Source organism: Chamaea fasciata, unplaced genomic scaffold, assembly GCF_029207755.1.
Source record: "Chamaea fasciata isolate MVZ Bird 193981 ecotype frontalis unplaced genomic scaffold, bChaFas1.0.hap1 SCAF_2, whole genome shotgun sequence".
Taxonomy (NCBI): Eukaryota; Metazoa; Chordata; class Aves; order Passeriformes; family Sylviidae; genus Chamaea; species Chamaea fasciata.
In genome coordinates this window covers 109,518,017-109,540,899 of record NW_027094087.1, presented here as the reverse complement: position 1 = coordinate 109,540,899, position 22,883 = coordinate 109,518,017, and the positions used below count along the sequence as shown (strand labels likewise).

The window sequence follows — 22,883 nt, the reverse complement described above, 5'->3', positions numbered from 1 at the left end:
TGATAGCAGATTTTGCAACACACGTTAAGCCAGTGGAAGAGTAGTTGCTGTACAGTGAAGGTTTACAACAGGAGCGGGAGAAGATACACCTATAGTTTCTCAGCAGTCCATCATTAGTCTGTGTTACATTGGGGTTGGACAATGATGGGGTTGTGCTGCAGAACTAAAAAGTGGCAAGTACTGGTTCAGAGCACTGTATTTTCCTTGGCAGAAGGTGATGAATTAACTATTTTTCTTAGTTATCCTTTGTTTCTTTTCTGTAGTGGGTGTTCAAGGTAAAAAGAGTCATAATATCATTAACTTAAACAGGGCACTTATTTTGGAAGGGGGCTAATCTGGTGTTTGCTTCTGGACTCTATGCTCTACATAAGACAAAGGGAAACCCACAAAAAAAGAACCTGGGAAGAACAGGATCATATGCTCTTCTCCCTCCAAGTAAATGGTGTAACCACCAGTGAACAGAGTCATTCTTCCACTTCTCTGCTCTCTTTCTGCCTCTGATTCTTGTATTCCGAGCTACAGAATAGTCTAGCTTGTAAGAGGAGCTCAGGAGTGTTCACCTCTCAGAAATGACAGTGGTTAAGGCAGCTCTTCTGAGTGCTGGGAAACTGCAGGTTGCAGCCATTCACTCAAAAAGAGCCAAAGTTCTGTCTGTTCATCTGGGACACACACAGTGTATCAAATATCAAAGTGTATGGAAATGAACACCATTATTTTGGAACTCCAGAATATCATACAAATACAGGTGATCTGTTTTTACCTGCTTTAACTGGACTTCTTCGGCACTTTGAGAGCATACCCACATTGAGGTGCCAAAGCTAGAGCTTAGTTGAGGGTCATTTTGGCAGAAAAACTGTAATTTTTTTGTTTGAGCAACTAAGCTAATTAGGTTTGTTAAAAAGACAGTTTTGTAGTGTGCATGTGCAAGCTCTGCCTGTGCAGCTTTGCACTTTTGGCATCTGTGGTCTCTTTCTGATCATGTTGTTATTTGTTGGAAGTCACATGGTTTCGTTTATGACAACTTTGTTTGCAAGCTCAGGCCAGGCATTCTACCAGTCAGTCCTCTCATTTTTGCCTACAATGAGCTGCCTTCTCTGCTGACTCAGAGCTTTCTAAACCATTTATAGATAGGAGCAAATACACCATGAGACAGAGACATCTTTAGTGCTGCCAATGAGGGACTGCTGTGGTTTCACTCTGATTCAGGAGAAGCATGTGATAAACACATTAAATTAATGATTTGATATAGCTTCAGGGGGAAAAGGTAGTTGGCTGCTGCAGGTTTTGTCCCTTCTGTTGCTGCAATTGTTCATTGGCAAATTTTTCATCTGCACCTACAATGGAGAATTCTTCCTGTACCATCCCCTGGCTGGCATTGGGTTGGCACTTCCTGACCTGTTGGACATGTACCCCACCTCCCAAACTTACTGAAGTATCCAGCACCCTGTAAAAGACTGCTTGAACATACTGCTTCACTGAGGTTTGTGAATTCCAAAAAGCAGAACTGCTTTCTGCTTGTCAGCCTGAAAGTTCAGTGCTAGACACAGACTGACAGCACAACAACGACTGGGATCTTAATACAAGGTGGGAAACAATTACACAAAGAAAATACCCTTGGCCCAAGTTAAGAATTCTGTCAAAGCACTTTCATCCCTCTGAGTTTCTTGAAGTTTTCCTTAAATTGCAACAAATTCTCATTGTCCTTAGGATATTTATGAGCTGGTACTTTTCTTGTCCGGTTTCTTAGTGTCAAGAGGATATTAAAAGCCTGTATTTAATGTTCTTCTGGTTTGTTTTTTGTGGGGTTTTTCAAGGAGAGAGATCGCTATGCATACAAGATTCATCTTCCAGAAACAGTAGAACAATTGAGAAAATTCAATGCAAGACGAAAACTAAAGGTAAACTGAATGTACTGTTAATATAATTACACAGCTCAAGTTTTGTGTGACACTTGATTCATTTAAAAAGTGCTAAGAGAAATCCATGCTTTGAAACCGGCAATAAAGTAAAAAGTTGCAACAGGCCTTCACAGATGTTTATTGAAATGACACCTTAGAAAGGCTGTTTGTCCTTTCTTTCTTAGTGCATAGCTTTCAAATTTCAGTGCAAATTATCTGGTATCAGCCAAGGTGTATATGATGTCTTCATTTTCAATCAGTTCAGTAATTCTGTGTAATATGAATTACTGGAGAGAATCATGCAATCACTTCTGTTATTTTTGTGTTGCATTTATAATAAAAGGAACATAGTAATTTTTAATGTCTCTGTTGAAGAAAAGCAAATACATATTTTTTAGTTTATTGTGTTTATGTTTTTATGTTTAAGTACATACTAGTTTATTTCTTAGCCATATTGGAAATAATGTGAACATTTTAGCCCAAAACAACATGGTTTTCCTTCTGTTCCTGTCGTGGAATGTTTAACAGAAACATTTCTGAATTCACTGAAAGATTCAGAAAATTATGACAGAAACATGGAACATTACAGTTCATGGGCTGTTTTGCAGTTTATAATAAAACTCAGAATCAGGTATTCACACTGAGCTGCTGCTTTGCAAAAGTTTCATGTAGCTGATGATGAGGATGCACGGTTGCCACAGTTCATGAACAGCCCTTTCTCTTAGGTGGTTATGCCCAGGTAATACTTCCATTAAAATGCTATCTAGTACATTTTAGAATATGACCTGATTCCTGTTCTAGGTGCAGTTTCAGATATTTCCTGGATTTCTTCCTGGGGATACCACTATATTTAGTTTCCTGAGCTTTTATACCTTCTTTATTTTTTATGTCACATTATCCAAAGCACTGTTCTGCAGTATGTTTCATGAAATTTGTCCATATTTCCGTAACTGTGAGGCATTAAAACCTGAGTGGTTAAAGTGTAATTTACTTGAACAAGTGAATATATGTCAGAGCAGGTAACCATTTTTCTGGGTTTATAAATTCCCCTGTAACTCTCATTCTGGGACTCTGTGATCTATGTAACAGTCTTATTTTTATATTGATGCATTATGGGTGTCAAAGTATTCTAGTCCTGTCAGTGTCAAATTATGACAGTTTCTAAAATAAAAACATAGTGTTGTGCTTTAAAGAGTGAATTTTTATTCCTGCTAATCCACTCAGTCTAAGTAACAGGAAAAGATAAAAAGATTAGTTATTTTGTCTACGTTGTTCTACAGTGTGAATTTATGCCTCACAGTTATTATTTCAAGACACATTCACATAAAAAACTGTTCTGGTGAATCCCCTTGTAAAGAATATTTTTACTGTCATTGGTGTATGACGAGCTCTTCTGTTAGATGTGGTCACTAATAAAAGGGAGGCAGAGCTGAAGACTAGAAAATCTATTTGCTCTTCGCTGAAAAGGTCAACACACAAGAGACCTCAGGAGATTGAGTGATCCAAGGTGTCTGGAAATGTTTAGTTATCCTTCTTTGTGTAATTGAGACTGTGTGGGTATTTTTATTCAGGGGGCAGTACTAGCAGCTGTGTCAAGCCACAAATTCAACTCCTTCTATGGTGACCCCCCTGAAGAGCTGCCAGACTTCTCTGAAGACCCCACCTCCTCAGGTATTTTAACAGAAAGTGTATTTACTGCAGTCAGCATGTCTTAAGTCTGTATTGACCAGAGCACCACATATTTACTAATTTCTTGAGATTCCATAAAATTGAATATTAAGTTAACATTTACATGTGAAAGAATAAATAATTTTCAGTCACAATGGCATTTATGGCTGGCAAAAGAGAGAAAATCTTGGCACAGTTTTAAGCTTCTACAGAAATTCTGTCTGATTTTTTTTTCTTGTATGCACATTTAATTACAAATAATGTTATAATCTCACATTTCTTTTATATTACTTGAGTATAAAAGCTTATTGAATTTTTGTCTTGAATTCTTAGGCAGGAGTGAACTCTAATACCTTACTAATAGTTATTAATAAAAAGAAGCCATTATGTACAAAGTTTCCTGACCTCCTGTTTTAGAAAACAGTATGATTAAGATGTGTCCTTTTTAAAGTAAATAAAAAAATACTGGAGAGTTTTTTTCTGACCCCCAGATCTTCAGAGAGAGACAATACATGTACTCAGGGACCTCCCAGCATAGCCCCGATTCAGAAATTTAAATAACTTGTCAGTCCCTAAACTAACACAGCCCTGTCTTAGTTATGTGTCTTAATTTTAACATAACATTGCTCAAAATCCTTGCAGTGCAAAAGTCTGGGTTGTTCTGTCTGATCTAGAATTAGGATTTAGGATCGATTTAAATGAACCTTTAAGAAAAACTTAAGACCAGAAGGACTGTCTTTAATTTTTCTAAGCAGCTAATGAGTACTGGCAGAATATTTTATCTATTTACTGACTTTTCTAGAAGACATTTCAGGAACTTAATTGTGTGTGTTGATTTGCTGTGTGATAATTCTCTGTCCCAATATTTTTATAGGTGGAGAATTATGTATTGACTACATATGCTAATTATTTATTTCCTTCCATTTCATATAAGCAAGTAATTATTATAAATTATTTCATTGCCATTAATATAAGAATTATATGTCCCATAAGAATGGGGGAAACTTTTCTTGGTTGAAATTCTCCAATATTACTTCTTGGAATCCAAGTTCGAGCACTAAAATTAAAAGATTGCTTCATCCTGTTCATAATTCCCATAGAAATGAATGAGAATCTCAGAGCATTTATTGCAAAAGGGTAATCAAAACCTTATGGCTTATGTTCAGCCAGACAGCTTTTGGGTTCTTGTACTTGCAGTTAAGAGTCCACCTTATTCTTGGAAGAAAGAATAAGTCAGTTTTACTTCACCTGGAACTACTTGCAGTGCCCTAATTTTTGTTTACATCTACTTCCCCCATTTCAGTGGTGAATGGCCACCAATATGATTGCAGTGGCAACTTTCCTGATCTGGAAACAGCAGTTCTGCTTTCCAGTTTCAGTCTCACGTCAACAGGACATGTGTCTTCCTCAGAGTGATGTAATTGCAGATATCGCTATAAAGGAAAGTTCCAAGTTCTATTTTTTCCTGCTCAAGAATACTTGAATCCAGTGCACACGTAAATCATACAGAATATGTGGGTTGGATCCATTGTTAGCTTGTGTTCGTCTCTGAAATAGCTGAAACAAAAGCTTGGAATTCTCAGGAAAACAAAGTTATTCTCTAACCTGACGTTGTTGATCAGACTGATGGGGGATCACAGTGATCAGGACACTATGCTAAGTGGGTAGTGTTCATTATGTTTCTCTGACCCACTACTTTAGCTGATAAAATATTTAATATTGAACACCAAGCCTTGCAAGAAAAGACTCTACAACTCTTTCAGCGTCTGGAATTCCTAGATACGGAAATCTATTTTGTTTCCTCTTCAGAAGTTCACTAATAATATTTTCAAATATTCCTAGCTCGTAGGATGGGTACTGTGATGATTCTAAAAACCAAACTAGTTTGGAGAAATGAAACATAAAACTCAAGAATTGCAGTAGAAACTTGATTATCTGACGGTTATTTAAGTTTCCTTCCTAATGTCTCATTATGTTATTCCAGACCATAAACTCTTAATGAAGACCATTTAATATTTTAGATGTGGTTACCAGTTATTCCTCCCATAAAACTTCATGAAGCTTACCGTTGTAATTAAATGGTTTGTCGGAAACAGGCAAATACAGAGCTACTACAGAGCTAAATATACAGAAATATGGATGGCTTATTAGATTATGCAAATTACATTTCCTGTCTTCCAGGGCTTTCCAAACTCAGAAGCAGAAAATTTCAGTTCTCTCTTTTTCCCCAATTAATCTAGAGGTGTTCTTCCTCAAAGTTCAGTTTGGAAACCTGGGGTTGCTGGCACTTTGGATCATCATCCTGTGCTACCAGGTTATTATCCTGGGGTAGGTAGGAAGGCACTGCAGTTAGCAAGTCAGATGACTTCTGTAGATGCAGAATCACAAAGGATATTCTTGTTAGAGAGTTTTCAAGTAATGGTCAGCAAATTGCATACCTAAATTGGATGGGAGTAAACAGAGATAAATTTTGTTTAAGGTCAGCCAGCTTTTTTTCTGTACCCATCTTCCTTTCCTTTGCACAGTGTAACAACTCTTAGTTCCAACCACTTGCTGACCACTGGGTGGTCTGTTTCCTCTTTTGTCAGCAACCATCCTCTGAAGAACTTGAATTAATCCTGCTGTCATACTGTTGGTAACCTGGCAGAAACCAGTCTTGCCAAATTTTGAGTGATAAAACCTTTTAAAATACTGTTAAACCACAATGCTGCTTTATTGCTGAGAGTCTGTGTTCAGTAACTTCTCCAGTAAAGCCACCAAGCAGTTCAGCTGACAAGCTTTCTGCAAATGGTCTTTCCTAAAATGTAAAGCATTTGACTTTCAGGTTGCCTGTCTTCAAGACACTGTAAAATGTGTATTCCCCAAGGCAGCAAATGTTTTGGATATTTTTAATATACTGGAACAAACATAAATCAGAAGTTAGCAGTCAGCAGCCCTGAAGGCTAAATCTATCACCGGAGAAAAACTGGCCCAGTAGGAAGTATTTGAAGTGGACCATAAAATACATAAGCTGCCAGGGAAATTCAGTGTTTGCTCTCTGCTGCCCTTTCCCATCTGACTCCCTCCCCTTTCCTGCCCAGTGCCTAGCCCTCCTACCGCCTGACTGCACATCAGCTCTAGACAGGATTTCTTCTCCTTCTGTCTTACGCTGGCCACTTGTCCCCCAGCAGAGTGTACAGACACACAGTTTTCAGGTGTTTTTATAACAGTGCCTCAGGCTGGGGAATGAACATCACCAGTGTAAAGCTTTTCATTTTTCCTCCTCTTGCTTCTTGGGGTTTGACTTGAGAAGCTGAATTGAGGACGACTGTTTCATATGGAGTGTTAAGTGGATTCCAAATGTTTAGGTTTTCAGGCCAACAGTTAGAAAAACTGGTAAACTGAAGAGGTTTTTTGTGACTTTGTATTTCCAAAAGCTTTTTGTAGCCACATTTTCAGAGCAGAGTCAGTGCTGGAGTTAAGCCTGTGGATAGTCCCTGGTCTTTGGAAAACTGTATAACTGACTTCTAATTAAAACAAACCTTACCTTTTGGTTAAAGGATGCTACTCTCTAATGTTTGCTGGAATTTCTTGGTCTGTGGCACACATTTCTGAACCTCTGACTAAGAGGTTTCAGAACAGCTTCTTGCCGCAGACAGTTCTGGATTCCTGTAAGGGATCCTTGAGCTGTGTTTTTGGGGTAACCTCAGAGCAAGAGAAGAGACTGAGTGGTCACATGTGCTGCACCTGTGCTAAGCAGTGGCCCTGCTGCAGCATTTCCTGCACTTGGGGTTTGCTGAGCTCTGTGGTCACTATGGAGGCAGGGAATTGTAGCAGCAGAGTTTTGCACTGCACACAAAGTAGCCACACTGAGGCTCCTTCAATGCTTCTGCCTTGTTTTCTCCAACTGCAAGGCACAGATTCCACACAGCATTTTCACAAATGCTTTTTGGTATTTTGTCTCAGGGTTGATGTGTGCAAATTGAAATTTTCGTCCTGTTCTATTTTGTCAGACTTTGCATTGTCGTGTCAAACGAGAAGTTCTTAACAGCATGAGATCTTGATTTTCAAGTTTGATAATAAAAATGGGAATAAAGCTCTTAGTCTTTCAGAGTAAGGTCTAACAGCATAGATAGGGACAAGTTGTAAGCTTGCTGTTTCCAACATACACGGAAGTGGCTGAACTCACAAGTTAGAATGGTTAGTTGTTTTATGGAATTTAGAATTCATTAAATACTGTCAATACAAGCCCATATCTTAAAACCCATCAGTTTCATCAACATAAGTAAGAAAAAAAAACCCACTTTTTAATGAAAAAATTACCACTGATTCTGTTAATATTTTCAAAGGGTGTTGTATAACATTTTAAAATAGAAATGCTTGGGGGGGAAAAAACTACACTCACCTTATAATTGTTATTAATTCCTTCGCTAGTATTACGAGCACAGTTACCAGTTTTGAGATTGAGTTTGTGTGTTTCCAATATTCCATTTTTAGCTTTATGATTTTTCAGCTCTTAATTCTTTGCTCTGGTATGTTTAAATTAAAAAAAGGCATGAAGACACCTTTAAATAGAAGCCATAATGAAGTGGTTGTATTTCTAAGTGGTTCACATAACATTACTCACTGAAACTTTTGATTTCAATATAATATTGCTAAATTTTGCTTACTAAGTATATTAATATGATTTTATGCATCATTTGCAGTATGATGGATTATTTTATCACTTCTTCTTCACTTCTTATAATATTTTTACCAAAAATTACTTCTTGTCCATGAGTTTTTTAAAATGGTTTAAGCAATGTTGGGAAAAGTCTGGTATTAATAGATCTCTAACACTGCATCCATGTGCTGCCTTCCCAATACCAAGTGTTTGTTTTCCTCCCATCCCAGTCTGCCAGTGCCATTTGCTTCACACATAGAAAAACCATATTAAAAAACTGGGGGGGGATCCTTGTCACTTTGTTGAGACTATTTTGTGGCTAAATTAGTCTGCTAGGTTGCAGCTTTATAAATCGCTTGTTCTGAAATCTTCATACTGTTTGTTGTTTGTCCAAACGCTGCCTTCCTTCTAGGACTTCTAGCAGCAGAAAGTAGGTATCCCTTTGTTTTCCTTTAAGGCATATCAGTCAGCTATGGTGTGTGTCTTTGCATGTTTAAAAAAATCCGCTTTCTTTTGCTACTCTTTGCTCTTTTCAGTTTTAATACTGCCTGTTCAAATAAAATTATATGGTATTGAGTAAATCTGTGTACAGTATAATATATAATCAACAATGTAATTAAGCAGAAGGATGATTTCCAGGGAATTCTGAAGATTCTTATTTAGAGGCAGTATTAAAATTACCTGAGTTTTGGGGTTTTTTTCCCAATATTTCATATTTGCAACACAACTGAACTAAAACTTTATTTTCATTGAATTAATAAAGTATACAGTACTGTAGTTTTGCATTTTCATTCTGAAATTGTTTTCGTGAGCTAATGTGTTTTTTTTCTTCCTACCACCAAACATACACTGTAATATTAGTCAAATACTATATTCCTGCTCTACGCTTGCATGAACTCTCTTGATCCTTCTGTGTTGATGTGATACCTGATCTATGCATATGCACTGTGGATATGCATACACCTGATTTCAGTATTTACCCAATATGTGTCTCCTCAAGGAAGGAGTGTTGTTGGCATGTAGGGAGGAGGTTCTGCTGCAAGGTAGCTGCACACTTTGTGAGAGACTGGGAGCACAAACACCTCTAAAACCTTCAGACTATGCTAGGCAGAGGAGGTGTGAAAATTTAAACCCTTTCATACCAACCACAGCATTTCAAAAACAACTAATTCAGCATCTCCAAACACAAGGTATGAAAAGTGGGGGTTTCCTGCAGCATTTTAAGACTTGCAGGTTAACAGCCCTATTTCTGTCCTAGGTCACAACATGTCAGCAGGACATTTGTCCATGTCTCTGTTGCTGATCAGTCACGGATTTTGTGATGGTTGTTGTTTGGTTCATTCTTTTGATTTCACAGGTTGTGGGAGAATTTTTTCCTTGTCCTCCTATTTCCCCTTCTCAGAATGTTTATCCAGTAACATGAGAGTGAAAACTTTCATATAAAAGTTTTGTGATAATATTAAACAGTTGTAGGGGGAAAAAACCTCATACAGAGCCTATGCCATGATTTTTGGGTTTTTGTTTGTGCAGAGAGACTTTTCTTCTGCAAACTGACTGTAAGAGTGTGCTGCCATCATGCTGGTCAGAAGGGGGTTTTTAGGCATTTTTGGGATGGGGAAGAAAGGATCTAAGGAAGGCATTGTGTAGGGCGTTCATCTATTAAAATATTTATTTGTTTAGTGGCATGTGAGTGCACTTACATATAAGCCACAGATCTGGTCTGAAAAACAACTCTTCTGCATATTTCTTAACCAGCACTCTAGACTGGCTTCTGTCATGTCTGTGGCTGGTTTTACAGAGAGGGGTAACTGGGAAAAAGAGTTAACAAACTGTGTAAAGGTGCTGGGTATGGAGACAGGAGAAAGCTGGAGCCATGCCTACACTCAGTGCCCCTGTGTGTGCAGGATAAAAGGAAGTTTCTCTTCAAAATTAAGCATCAGTATCTCGCTGCCCTCTTTGTCCTCTCCCCCATCACTTTTATTCCTCATCCCATCCTTTTTTGTTTTCCATACGTAGTACTGTCCTCTACATTCCTTCTGCTGTTTGGGAACACTTAGTCTCTTGTTTTCTTTTCATTTTTTCTTTCTCTTTTTTCCTTTGTTTTGTCTCTTTCTCCCTGTTTTTGTCTCCTGCACCTATTTCATTTAGTTTCTTCTCTTTTACATCCCTTTCTCTCCTTTCTTGTATTCCTTAGATTTTTCTTATATTCTTTAATGTAGTTGTAAATCCCAATACCCTTCCATTGCCCCAGCTGTCTTCATTCTGAATTTTTATTGTCATCTCCATAAACTTCCATCTTTCTAGTTCTCTTACTACACTCCTGATTGTTTTACATTTATATAGTGTATACATATACATATATTTATATTATCACTGCCTTATTTGCTTCCCAGTAACATTCACAGAACTGTGTGCATGTAGGAGCTGATTTGTAAATTTATAGGGTGTCTAAACTTCATTGTTTGATTTCAGTCCGAGAAGGAAGAAGTCATGAAATGCTATATAGCTCAAATTTCGGCAGGACAGAGCCCTTACTTACCTTACATTTTAATTACACTGCTGTGTATATGTGAAACATGTATCTCTCACCTTATTTTAAACTATTATAGACTTATATATACACCTGCTTTGGCTGTTATCTGCTCCTGCAGAGTCAGTTGCTCTGGAATACAGTGAACAACAAAGAGCAACAAATTACTGTGTGAGATCTGAGGCATCTCAAATCCAGTGATTTTTGCAGATGTTTCAAGTGATGAAGAGCAGCTGTTGCTCAGCTGGCTTTCTCTGAATCTGAGAAGTTACATTAGTTAAAGTGGTGAAAAGGTCTGCACTTCATAATAGTGCTCATGCTTGTTTTTCATGAGATTATATCCTGTGACTTCATTTTATGATTCTAGTATTTGATCTCTGTAAAATTTAACCATTTCTGATGATTTTTTGTCTTCTGTTGCTAGATGCATTACCCTCAGACCTCTTCACAAACAAAGTAAAATGTAAATCCTGCCTTCTGACATGCCTGTGCTTTAAGAGCTGGGATGGGTTTTTAATTTCATTCCCGGCAGCTGCCCATGAGAAGGCAGCCAAGAGATGTGGCTGAGAGAAACCAGCTTCTGTTTGTTGTAGATTGGCTGGCATAAGGACTGAACTGTGATGTACAGAGAAATGGCAAATGACAGCAAAGCCTTGCTTAGTCATTTAAATACCGCTGTAAAATCTTCAAGACTTTGTTACTTACCTTATTTACACGACATAAGGAATAGTTGAAAAGCTAATCAAATAAGGGTGGTTTATAAGAATGAACAAGATTAAAATGAGTGGCTGGTGTAATGAACTTCATTTTATGTGGTTCTACAAATCTAAGAGATTTAGATTTTGCCAATGTCTCTTTAATAAAAACATGCTATTAATATAATGGTTATTATAAGTTCTTCTGCAGAGTTACTTCTTGGCATAGTAATAGCATGAGACTGGCAAAAAGGTCACAGGTTTATGGTTTTGTGTTTAAACAATTTCAGCCTTCCTGAGTTCTGGGTTTTCATTACTCAGAAGCAGATATGACTGGCCCAAAACTTAAATGAACATTTGTAATCTTCAGTGTTAAAAAATAAATCAAAGAGTTCTTTTGCCCTCTGTCAGAATGCGTTTGCAGTGAGAATGTAGTCTGTGTTTTGTAGCACAAAATATATCTGAGTCTCTTTACCTAAACACTATTCAGCCGTTGCAGATCACATGTCACATGAAAAAAGGTTCCTAATTCTATTTACTGCCTGTTACATGACAGAAGGAACCAGTTATACCTGCCTGCTGTGCTGAGAAGCCTCAGAAAAGCCAATTTTTGGGATTTTTTTACTGAGGAGACACATGACTAATGCAGAATATGTAGGCAATTCTTGGAATAGTATTTAAAATTCTCTTTTACTCTGTTCTAGGGAGAAGTAAGCAACTTCTCCCTACATTTAAAGTTCACTTTCTCTGGTCAAACCACCTGTTGCAGACTAGAATAGCTGGATGTTGTAGTAACAACACTATTTTACCAAAGCTTTGCCTACTGCCAACCTGATGAGCAAGTGTCTGTAGCAACTTCAGATGCACTGTATGAGTGCTCTAGAGACAGAATTCAACTGTAAAAGAGAACTATTTCTGACTTCCCATCTCCAAAAATGAAGTAGCAGAACCTGCACAGAATACTTGTGGTAACTTTTGACTGCATACTGTGTAAAGACAAAATCCCAAATTTCTGCCTCATAAAGCAAATACATGTCTCTGATAAATAATAGATCTGCCTCAGTAGGCAGAAAACTGCTCAATTCATCTCTGAAATTTTGTATCATCCTTGAGAAGTCATTGCACTAACTACAAAAGTATTTTATGTCCTAGTACTGACTGCAGGAGACTGTCATAAGCATTCTAATGTGATTTTTCTTTTTATATATGACAGCCCATAGTTTTCAACTTTTCAGAGTTGGCAGTCCCCAGGAAACTCTGAATAGCTGCAGCCATCCTTTCTTAGGTGTTCTTATGGGAATACAGGAAAGACAAGGTGTTGTGTGCATGGCCCAGGGTGTCACTGCTCCTTTGGACACTGAGGTCATTTACTGTGCGTTTACAGGAGGATCCGCAGTCTTCTCACAGAACCATGTTTGGTGTGGATTTTGTTACTGTTTCTGCAGAGAAGAGCCTTCTATTTATATCACTGGAATTACAGACTTTCCTGTGCAATTGGTTCTGTTTTAATAGTAACATAAGGTGCAGGGTGAGATTCATCTCACCCAAAAGTCAGGGCTACTTGAAAGTTCTGGGGCAGTGAGCAGCATTTTCTAACAAAGTTTACTTTATGAAGTCTTTTAAGACAAATGAGCACAGTCAGTCAAGTTAGCCGACTTCCTGATTTTTCCTGCCTTACTGATATTTATGCACCATTCTAATTTTCATGTTTCTAGATTCTGTCTGTAACTACTACATGAGAAGTCTGAGATTTTAGCTTGTATGACTGTAAAAATTCACTTAAGTCTTTCCCTTCTCACCTGTGCTGAGGCTAAAATGGGTGCACTCGCAATGTTGGAAAGAGGTTAAATACTATTTCAAGAGGATATAAGCTGCAGTTATAAATACTGAGTGCCTTTGCACTTTCCCTAAAGGTTAGTCATTTAGCTTGAAAATGAATCTTTTTATAAACAGGTGTGCTGTAAAGGTTGGTTAATTTTATTTTATTTTGTTTTATGTAGTATCTCTTCCCTGAATTTTAAACTGTTCTGAAAGGAACTTCTAGACTTTTTTAACACATGCATGCAACAAAGAGAGTTTAGGTGTTCACAAGAATGCCTGTAAATTTGTTTTGTCACTTTTTTTAAGCACTAACATGCTGTCAGTATATTGCTGCTATGCCGTTTTCTCATGCAGCTGCACGTTATTTGTAAATGAGTGAGGGGCATGGCAGTAGGTGAAGCATAAGATCATAGGTAAAAAAAACCCATAAGGTAGAACTGTCATTTGGGAGACAAAGTCACTGTCAGAAAGTCCCATCAAATTTCTTAAAGACATTCTTGGAAATTTTATTTTACAGTCTTCTATTCAGTGTGACCAATGGACACGAGGAAAAAAAACCTGAATGATCAAACCTTAATTTTTTTTTTAAATTCCCAAATATTCAAGAGGTTGTTGAGATGGAAATATTGAAAAATCATAACTTTCATTTCCATTTCAAAGCCTGCAAAGTATTCCACAAAATAAAGTTTGCGAAGTAAATAATACTGTCAAATAAAAAATGTGGTTGTCCAGAGCATTTGGTGTTTCACAATAACACGGCACTGCAGGCAACTTTGAACACACTCCTTACTGGTTCCAGATTTGGCTCCAGTTTTGGTGATTATGGGCAACCCTGGGCAATATTAAGATCCCAGCTTCTCTTGAGTTTTCCTAAATACTCCAAATACACAGAAATGGCTTTGAACCCAGAAGAAGAAGCTTTGCTTAAAAATAAAATAATTCGAACTCTGAGTTTGAAAAGAGCAAAAATAAAAGAGAATTTTAACAAATTTTCTTCTGTCAACTGGATCCTGGAAAGTCAAGCACTTCCCTTCAGGCTTGGAGATCTCTAAGTCCATCAACCTTTAACTGATGTGCTGATCATGTAAAGGAAGCAGTGCAGTCCTTTTCGGGTCCCTGGGTAGTTTTTTCTCTTGCCTTTGAGGCTTAGCAGTGATCTCTCCATCCTCTTACCAGCAGATCTCCAGTCCTTAGATTTTCTCAGGTTTCATGCTCTGTCTCTAGCAGAGGGATGTGGATGGTTCCTTCCAGCTGAGCAACCTTGTTCATTATCAAAGAGGAAGCAAATTTTTCTCTTTTTCAGTGCACCCGACCTCATGCACAGCAACGACTAAAAGTCAAACTTTGTTTTATTTGCTGACAGCCACAGATTTTTAAAAGAACATAAGTACATCAAATATGTGTAAGTAGTCAGACACACTTGATGGGGGAGAACTAAGAAGTTTTATTGCTCCTGAGACACGAGTTGTGAGTGAGGGGGATATTGTGGTTCTCGGATCTTGTTATACAGAGAACTGTGAAGAGAATCCTAGGCTGAGGTTTGTACTAAATGTGATGCAAGAGTTTCTAGATTTGTAATTTATTTCTCCTTCTAAGCCATGAGGTTGCAAATCTTGTATAGTAGTTTTTGTGTATTTTGTTACGTTTATTCCAGTTTTTCAAGATTTTCAGAGAAATAAGTTCTTTCCTTGTGTGGTTAAGAGGCAGTTGGCTATATTGTTTTTATTACAGTCTGAAAATGCAGTAAAAAAGGCTTTGAGTTAAGGAGGGCTGGTAAGAATTCTTCATGCAATAGAAGATAGAATTTCAAGGAATGCAGCAATTTTTCACATGTTATCTATCTAGTCAAAAAGACACAGGCAAACCTATAAGTAAACAGAATAGGCATGTTGATGAGAAATAAGTAAAATAGAGAATGTCTAGAAGTTGGTATCCAGCATTGAGAATTTATTTATGAAAAAGCATTCATTAAACAAGTTGTTTCACACAGAACCACTGAAGGCTGATTTACTGTGGATTTGTGTTGTGTTTCTTTGTCCTCTCCTGCAGAGACTTCAGCTTTTCCTCGTGGACTTCCACCTTCCACAATGCCTCCTGTTTCTCCTTTTTGTCTCCATAGCTCTCACTTCTCTCTCACCCCCATGCCATATAAAGATCATCCCCATCATCCTATGACCCAAAACAATGCCCTGGTGAAAAAACAGCAAGTGTAATAGCTGGGTAGGAGGTAATCAGGCAAGCAAAACAATCAGAACAAAACCACATTACAGCCTTTTTTGTCCCCCTGAGGATTTGGCAGTCAGGTGTTTCTCCCTCTTCCCTCCTTTATCCCGATGCTGATTTAAAAAAATACTTGTGAAAGCATTGGTTCTTCCTGATTTTACTAATGTTTTGGATTTGATTTCAAAATAATTCTTACTGATGTTTCAAAATTTTACAATATGTGTTTGAAATTGTCCCACAGTTTAAAAGGAGAAGTGAAGGTTTGGGCTGGGAATGGTGAGGACAGGCCAATAATCCAAGTGGCTCCATAAGACATCGTTGGAATCAAGGCTAAAATAGAACAAAGCTGAGCTTAATAAAATCAGGTTTTACCCACTCTCCCATTAAGCCATTTCTTATGTATAATTACATTATCTGTGAACACTTTTGATATATGTAAAATTTATTCTGTGGGTTTTACTGTTACAAGTCCAGCTTTTTAAAGCTCCTGTTCCAGTCATACCAGATGAATTGAAAGTTTCCTTTTCCAAAGTTCAGTTTACCGTGAGCCTTTGCTTTATTGATTGTTTTTATTCTCTCTCTTTTTTTTTTTTTTTTCCCTTGTTGCCCCATAGGAGCAGTCTCACAGGTGCTGGACAGCCTGGAAGAAATTCATGCACTTACAGACTGCAGTGAAAAAGACTTAGATTTTCTTCACAGTGTTTTCCAGGATCAGCATCTTCACACGTTACTAGATGTAAGTTTTCTGTGACAAAAATTTGAATGAGTTCCTGTATCTGTTGTTCATTGGATAAGGTTTTTTTTTATCCTGAGCATATTACCATTTTTTGTTTGATACTGAAATCATTTTCTTTAGTTGTAGAATGTAAGAATCATCCAGCACTTTATGCAAAAATCCATTTTTAGGACTGTAATATAGAGTATTTTAGAATATGTAGGTGATTAAGAGTTTGAGTTAATAGGTTTGCTTTAAAATAATTCATCAGAATAGCTTTTTGTTCTTTTAATAAGGGCCAGATTTTATTTTTTATTTTAAATGTGAATTGCAACTTTATAACTGTACATATTCTATTAATATTAAATGTACTAATCTTAAGCCAGTTCTGGGGATATTCTTACATGTGTGAATTTTTTTGTGTGATTTACCAAGGAACGCTCATTTCTCTTTTACACTTGGTATGTAATAGGCTCAGTCATCTAAAATCTGTGTGGCTCTGTGGTTCTGAAGGGCTGGTAGTCCATAAGGCAGCAGTGTCTTACTGGAGGGCCAAAACACTCATTGAATGACAAATTCCACAGCACATCATGCTGTCAGTGACTTTGTATCTGCACAGCACTGAGGTCTAAAATAAAGGTCAAAAGAAGTACCTGAAAAAATACTTCCCTGATGCTTTTCTCTGGGATATGTGAATACTTAATGTTGAAGACAGAGGACTTGCTTTTCTGACAAAACCAGCTTTTTCTAAAGCAATTTACACCTTGCACTGAGAAAAAACTCCATATGGAACCAAATGCAGAGAGGCACCTTGGCAAGTGCTGTGACACAGCAGTGGCAGGTCTGTAGAACAAAGCAGCTGGCACTGAGGGGCCAGGGCTGACAGTTCTGTGTGTTGTGAGGGCTTTTACTTCATGCCGGTTGTACTGCAGTCCTGTGCACTGAATAACCACTGGTAAGTGAACAGTGTCTTTTGTTTTAATGTTGTTTGAGAGTAAATACGCTCTGGTAACACTGGTATGGTGAAAATGAAGAATGGTATGTGGGCATAATGAGATTAATTTAAAAAATGCGCTTCTGGGTCAAACCAGAATGCTTGTGCGATCACATGGATGATGACCTTTTTAGTACAATGTCTTAAACTGAACAGCTCAGTGAATATCACAGATGTAACAAGATGTGTGTGGTTTTTACCCAGTGAAAGAGTCACAGGAGTAGCAGTCATTCCAGCCGTCTGACCTGCAGGTAGATGATTATGTTTGTAGAGACTTGAGAGAGTTTCTACAGAGCTGTTGAATGCTCTGGTTTCTCTGTGCAGCTTTGCAGGAGCACGGGCTGAATGTGAACAGTGCCACAGATCCTTTGGTGTCTAAACTATTTAAAATGTAGGGGGTGATTTGTGCACTTGTTACAGTTTGATCAGTCACTTGAATTCTGTGCATTCTTGAAGTTTAAGGGATTCCAATCCCCACATCCAATCTGGAAGTGGCCCCAGCTGCTGGGTTCTGAGCTGGCACCACAAAGCTGCTGGCAGAGCTTCCCCACAGCACAGCTGCCCCTGGGACTGGAGGATCCAGAGATAGGGAGTTGGCTGCTAAGTGATGATGGCAGTGCTCTGGCACAACACTGAAGTTCTAATCTTTGTTCTCTGATAACTGTTTATGCATTTTACATCAACAGTCATTGAATAAAATTATATGAAGCACACAGGAGGAAGAGACTAGAAGCTCATGACTTTCTTGAATTGCATCTCCAACAACTCATCTTTGCAATTTGCATTAAAATACGATTTTTTTCCCCCAATTTGAGTTCATCTAGCTTGTCCCAGATGCTTGAATTACTTTTTATATGGCGTGCTGCAGTATAGAAAGGTGATCAGTTAATATGAACAAGAAATAAAAAATCTGGAGAGGAGTAGAATAACATGAGTGTAGTAAGAACCAAAACACTTGTGTCACTCATGCAGAAAGGTTTTAGATATTTATTAACCATTATGATGTTGTCATATAACTTCTGGGGCTTTGGTAAACCACATGGCCTTAGTTTCAGTATTTTTCTGGCTGACAGGTCTGCCAGACATTAACTCATGCTTCTGCAATGCTTTTGCTTTTTTCTGCCCTTGACAGTACCAGTCTGGTTCCTAGTACTTCATTCATGACCTGTTATTGCTGTAATGGTCTGTTGTAGCTTTTCAAATAGGGAAAATCAGCAGTGAATCTATACAATTTTCACATTCTTCATCAGTCATTCTCATCAACAGAAAGGGATGTATTTTAACTGCACCTTATAAAGATACCTGTGAGAACAAAATACCATCAAAAAGCATTTTTGTCTTATTATGCTGCGTGGGAGATGATAGAATCTTCCCAAAGATATTTTGATTAGAAAAATTCAAAATAAAATTCTGAAAGAGTGCAGTGTCCTGAAATACATATTTTAAAGGCTGAAGCAAGTTATGTTATTTGAAATGGTAGCTTTTTCATGTCAGTAACTTGAGTGTGGGAGATTGGTTTCTGGTTTTGTATCAATACTATTCCAATTACTTACTCAGACTTCTGAAAAAATCCCCAGCTGTACTTGGATGGAGTTCTGTCAAGGAAACTGTTTATTCCTCTTAGAGTATTTGGGGTTACTGAAGCCACCAGACCAAGTAACCTGTAAACCATTATGTCCCACTAAGTAGTTTTTTTTTATTCTGTTGTGAAGTTATGGCTGTCACTTGGCATTAAACTACTGTTCCTCTTCTGTGGCCATTTTCCACAGTTAAATTTGTTCTCATGTTCCTACTCTTTCTCAAGAGTTATCCTTATTTTTAGATTAAGCACATGATAGTAGATCATGCCTGCTGCTGAAATGTCTTCTTTTGCCTCTGAAATAACTTTTTCTGAAGGCCAAAAAAGAAAGGACAGTCTTTTTGTTAAGGGTGCTAGTTACCCATGTGTTGGGTTTATTTCAGATCACAAAATAGAATTGAAGTAATTCTTCAATTCTTCTTTCTCAGTAGTTCATTAACTTGGGTGTTATGAGGACAGGCACCTCTGAAGACCACAGAAGGCATCATCCCATCAATTGGTTTTAATTGATTAATTTGTTTAGATAAGTGTCTTAAGATTGTCGTCCAGTTTATTTCTTGATGGCCAAAGGTGTTCAAAACAAGGGGGAAAAAAGTGCCAACTACTTGGAAAGTATTTTATATTTGCTCTCAGCCAAGTCCTGCAATACAGAAGCATATCCTTAGGTGTGGGTTTATTGAATAGTTTCATTGTGTGGTTTTTTCATCATTTTACAGAATCCTCTTACTTGTGTTGAGTGGGGTTTTTCCTGCACTGCAGTTACACAATTTATTATTAAAAACTTAATTGTGTTTCCTGCAGAGAGTAAAGGAAAGGCCCTTCTAGAAACAACCATATAAAAATATTCGCTACCTAAAAATGTATTGTTTAATGATCATTTTTTTTTTTTTTTAAGTAAAATAGTAACTTTGGTTTGGACAGATTTTTCTTTTTTCTTGCTTCTGTTTAATATGTGATGATCAGAATATTGGTGAATGCTGTAGGACATTTCTCTGTGTCACTTAGAAATGTCTGGGTTTATGACTATATAAAGCTGTATAGACTGTTTCGTTCCAGCATCCAATTTAGATGATAAAGAATGCAGTACAGTATATAAATAACTTTATGGAAAAACAGAGTTAAATTGAAGTAGTGGAAGCAGTTTTTTATTACTATGGACAGATTTTTAGAAGCCTTATCAAATGCTTGAAATAAATTCTTTTTTATTGGCTTTCATGAAAGACATCCTGGGAGACACTGCTGTCCTGTGTCAGCAGTACTGATAAAGAAATGTTGAAGAGGTTACTAATTTTGGAGGTCATGACAAAAGATTTTACTTCAATGAATATTTATTTTGCGAAGTATAGTGGGATTCAAGGTTGTGCTTAGTGGGGAAGAGTTTTACACATTATGTTTAATCTCTGTCAGTGCATCAAAAGGAATTTTGCTCAAATGTAAACCCAGGAGCTGCTGTTTGGTGGAGCTGCCTGCACTGAAGGAGATAAGAGAAATCATTCTCCTGTTGAGTGGAGTGCTTTGGTCACCTCTGCAGGGCCCTGGCTGGGGTGATTCTGAATGCAGATGTCACTCGATTTACAAGTGAGATTTTCACCCAGCAGGAGAACAATATCAGCTTTTGTGTGACTGGGGCCTCTCTGCTGGCTTTGTCTGCATCTGTCTGTCCCAAAGCAGAGATAGTTCTTCTCTAGGCTGATGTCTTTTGGCTGGTAATTTTAGAAGTTTGTTACATTATTTTCATAGATGGAATCCTTGAGGTAAGTGTTTTTATTTCTGTGACAGAAGTGTTACAAGCTTTCAAGAAAGTTTATTTTGCCTTTAGTGGCTTAACACATTACACACGTATGGTTTTAACTAAATGAGGTAAAATAAATTTTGCACTGGCCATTTGTATCATATCTATGTGTGCAGCCACTTCTCTCTTTTTTGAGTTTAATTTATATTCACAGTGCATGTATTTAAGGCATACTGCTTTCTCAAGAGAATCTCACTTCTGTGTCTGTTATCCTTTGTTGCTCATGGTGGAGTTTCACAGGAACCTGCATCTGCGTACACTTCAGAGTTTCCTTAGGATTTCTTTTGAACTCTGTCATCCGAACAGATTTGGTCCTGAAGTCCAGACTTTTAAGGAAACATATTTTCTCTTTTGCTAGAATGAATGTTGTTGGAACCTCAGTTTAGCTTCTTACATGGTTGGCTAACGCTTTCTGCTGGGTTTATTTTGGTTTGTTCTGTTTACCCTCCCAGTCTGGGTCTTGGCACAGTAAATTTGAACGTCCTTTATAGAAGTTGCAGTTATTCAGCAGTGTCCAGGCATGGCTGATACTATAATCCTCTGACAAGTTTTTAAACTCTCCATGCATCTCTGATCTGCTGTTTTTTGAGCAAAGTGTATTATTTTAAAAATTTTAATGTATACTTGAGAATTAAAAAAAAAGGGGGAGATGAAGCAAAAAAATTTTTGATTTTTCTCTTAAGGATGCTTTCATTTCTTTTTTTCTTTTATTTTAGATCATTAACAGACTGGTGGAATATCTGTGATGTAGAAGATAGAATAAAACTAGCAGATGTGCATAAAAAGCTTAAATGTTTTCCTAGATCATCCAGTTTTGCTGTGTTTTGATTTGAATTAGAATGACTTTCTATGTGAATCACATGGTGTGGTTTGAATTCTTTTGGATGCACATTGGTCCTTACCCTCTTGAATGCTGATTTTGTTAAGACCTACAGGGGGAACATGTTTTAGTGAAACCTGAATGCCTCTCTTTTGCAAAAACAGATCACGAAGTGTGGTATAGATGTCTTGCTTAAAATCCCTCAGAACATGTTATCCTTAAGTGAAATAATACTTGGTCATTTTTAAAACACATTTTTTCCATATTTTTAATTGTCATTTATTTCATATCTTTGTAAGACAAAAACACATGGAAAATATTTGGTAAAAAAAAAAAACAAACCAGAAGAAACTATGTTGGCAGGAAGGCACCTTGCTATTTGGGGAATCAAATCTGGCTTTTATCCCAGTGCAGAGGCAGCGTGCTCAGCCCCAGGGAGTGGGAGGGACTGTCCCACACTGCAGTGGGAACTCCTTTCCCAAGCAGTGTAGATGGAACAATGACCAAGCCTTAGAGAGAATTGTGAAGAATTCCTTCAGCAGGTGGGCTGGATCATCACCCCCAGTGCAGTGCATTTGTTCTCTAACAGGTAACTTCTCTGGAAGCTCTGTCTGAAAGAACACAAAAAGCAGAGGCAATCCTGAAATTCCTTCTGCATTATTTCATAACCACTCTCTAAAATACTTTCCATTTTCATCTTCCATCGTACCTTTGCATCTCGTTTTCTCTGCTACTGGGATAGGTGGATCACTTTGCCACTCAGCATCATCTCATTGTTTTCTTGTTCTTCCTGTTCCTCTGCCTTACAGATTAAATGGGGGATTTAGTCTTCAGAGCAGAAAACATTGTTGTTCCACATTTTATAATAAGTGAGTGGGTCTCTTAAACCCAAGGCTAGTACAAATATGAGCCAACAGTTCCTTTTATATGAATTGGGAGTATTTTTTGAGAAATTTTTGTATCCACCACGTCCCAACAATGCAAAATTCTGGCTCAGTTTTCTTGACACTGTGAGAGTTACTTTGTTGTGCTTAATCTCTCTTGTTTTTAACTAATATTCTGTCATTTTGAGTATTTATAAGCTTGATGCTGATGTGGTGAATCCTCAAGGGAAATTCAGCTTGATAATGTACTTTAAATGGGAGTTTTAGTACTTAGACCATTTGTCTTGGCCTGATGTCATCTCCCCTGTGTAAAAGGTGTGTTGTTGTGTCTGTGTGCACTGATATCTCTTACTCCAAAATCCACAGACTTCTTTTTTATGTGGAACTTAACTTTCCTGATACTTCAGTGTATTTTTAAGTTACTGGGCCCTGATAGATCAAAGAACAGTAGCATTGTATTCCTGACACTCAGGGAACATTTAATTAACTTCACTGATATTGTCTTGGGACAAAGAGATCAATTTCATATTTAACTTTCTACATTTTCTTCCCTTCTTGTGTTGTGTGTGGTTCAAGTTCCTTTTTAACCATAAGGGGTACCTGTTGTGTTTGGGGTTTTTTT

The 22,883-nt window shown here is 37.5% G+C and overlaps 1 protein-coding gene across 7 annotated transcripts in view; it reads left to right on the top strand.

Annotated features, from left to right (window-relative positions):
* The window catches only part of CASK (calcium/calmodulin dependent serine protein kinase), a 192,196-nt gene that overhangs the window by 120,108 nt on the left and 49,205 nt on the right, over positions 1–22,883 (top strand). For 4 of the 7 annotated variants that reach the window (XM_066177041.1, XM_066177044.1, XM_066177043.1 and 1 more), the window contains exons 9-12: positions 1,815–1,898; positions 3,470–3,569; positions 8,621–8,638; positions 16,092–16,213. In XM_066177041.1, the coding sequence (XP_066033138.1) occupies positions 1,815–1,898; positions 3,470–3,569; positions 8,621–8,638; positions 16,092–16,213 (324 nt within the window). The remainder of the gene's footprint in view (positions 1–1,814; positions 1,899–3,469; positions 3,570–8,620; positions 8,639–16,091; positions 16,214–22,883) is intronic. The other 3 variants (XM_066177046.1, XM_066177042.1, XM_066177045.1) reach the window with 1 other exon arrangement.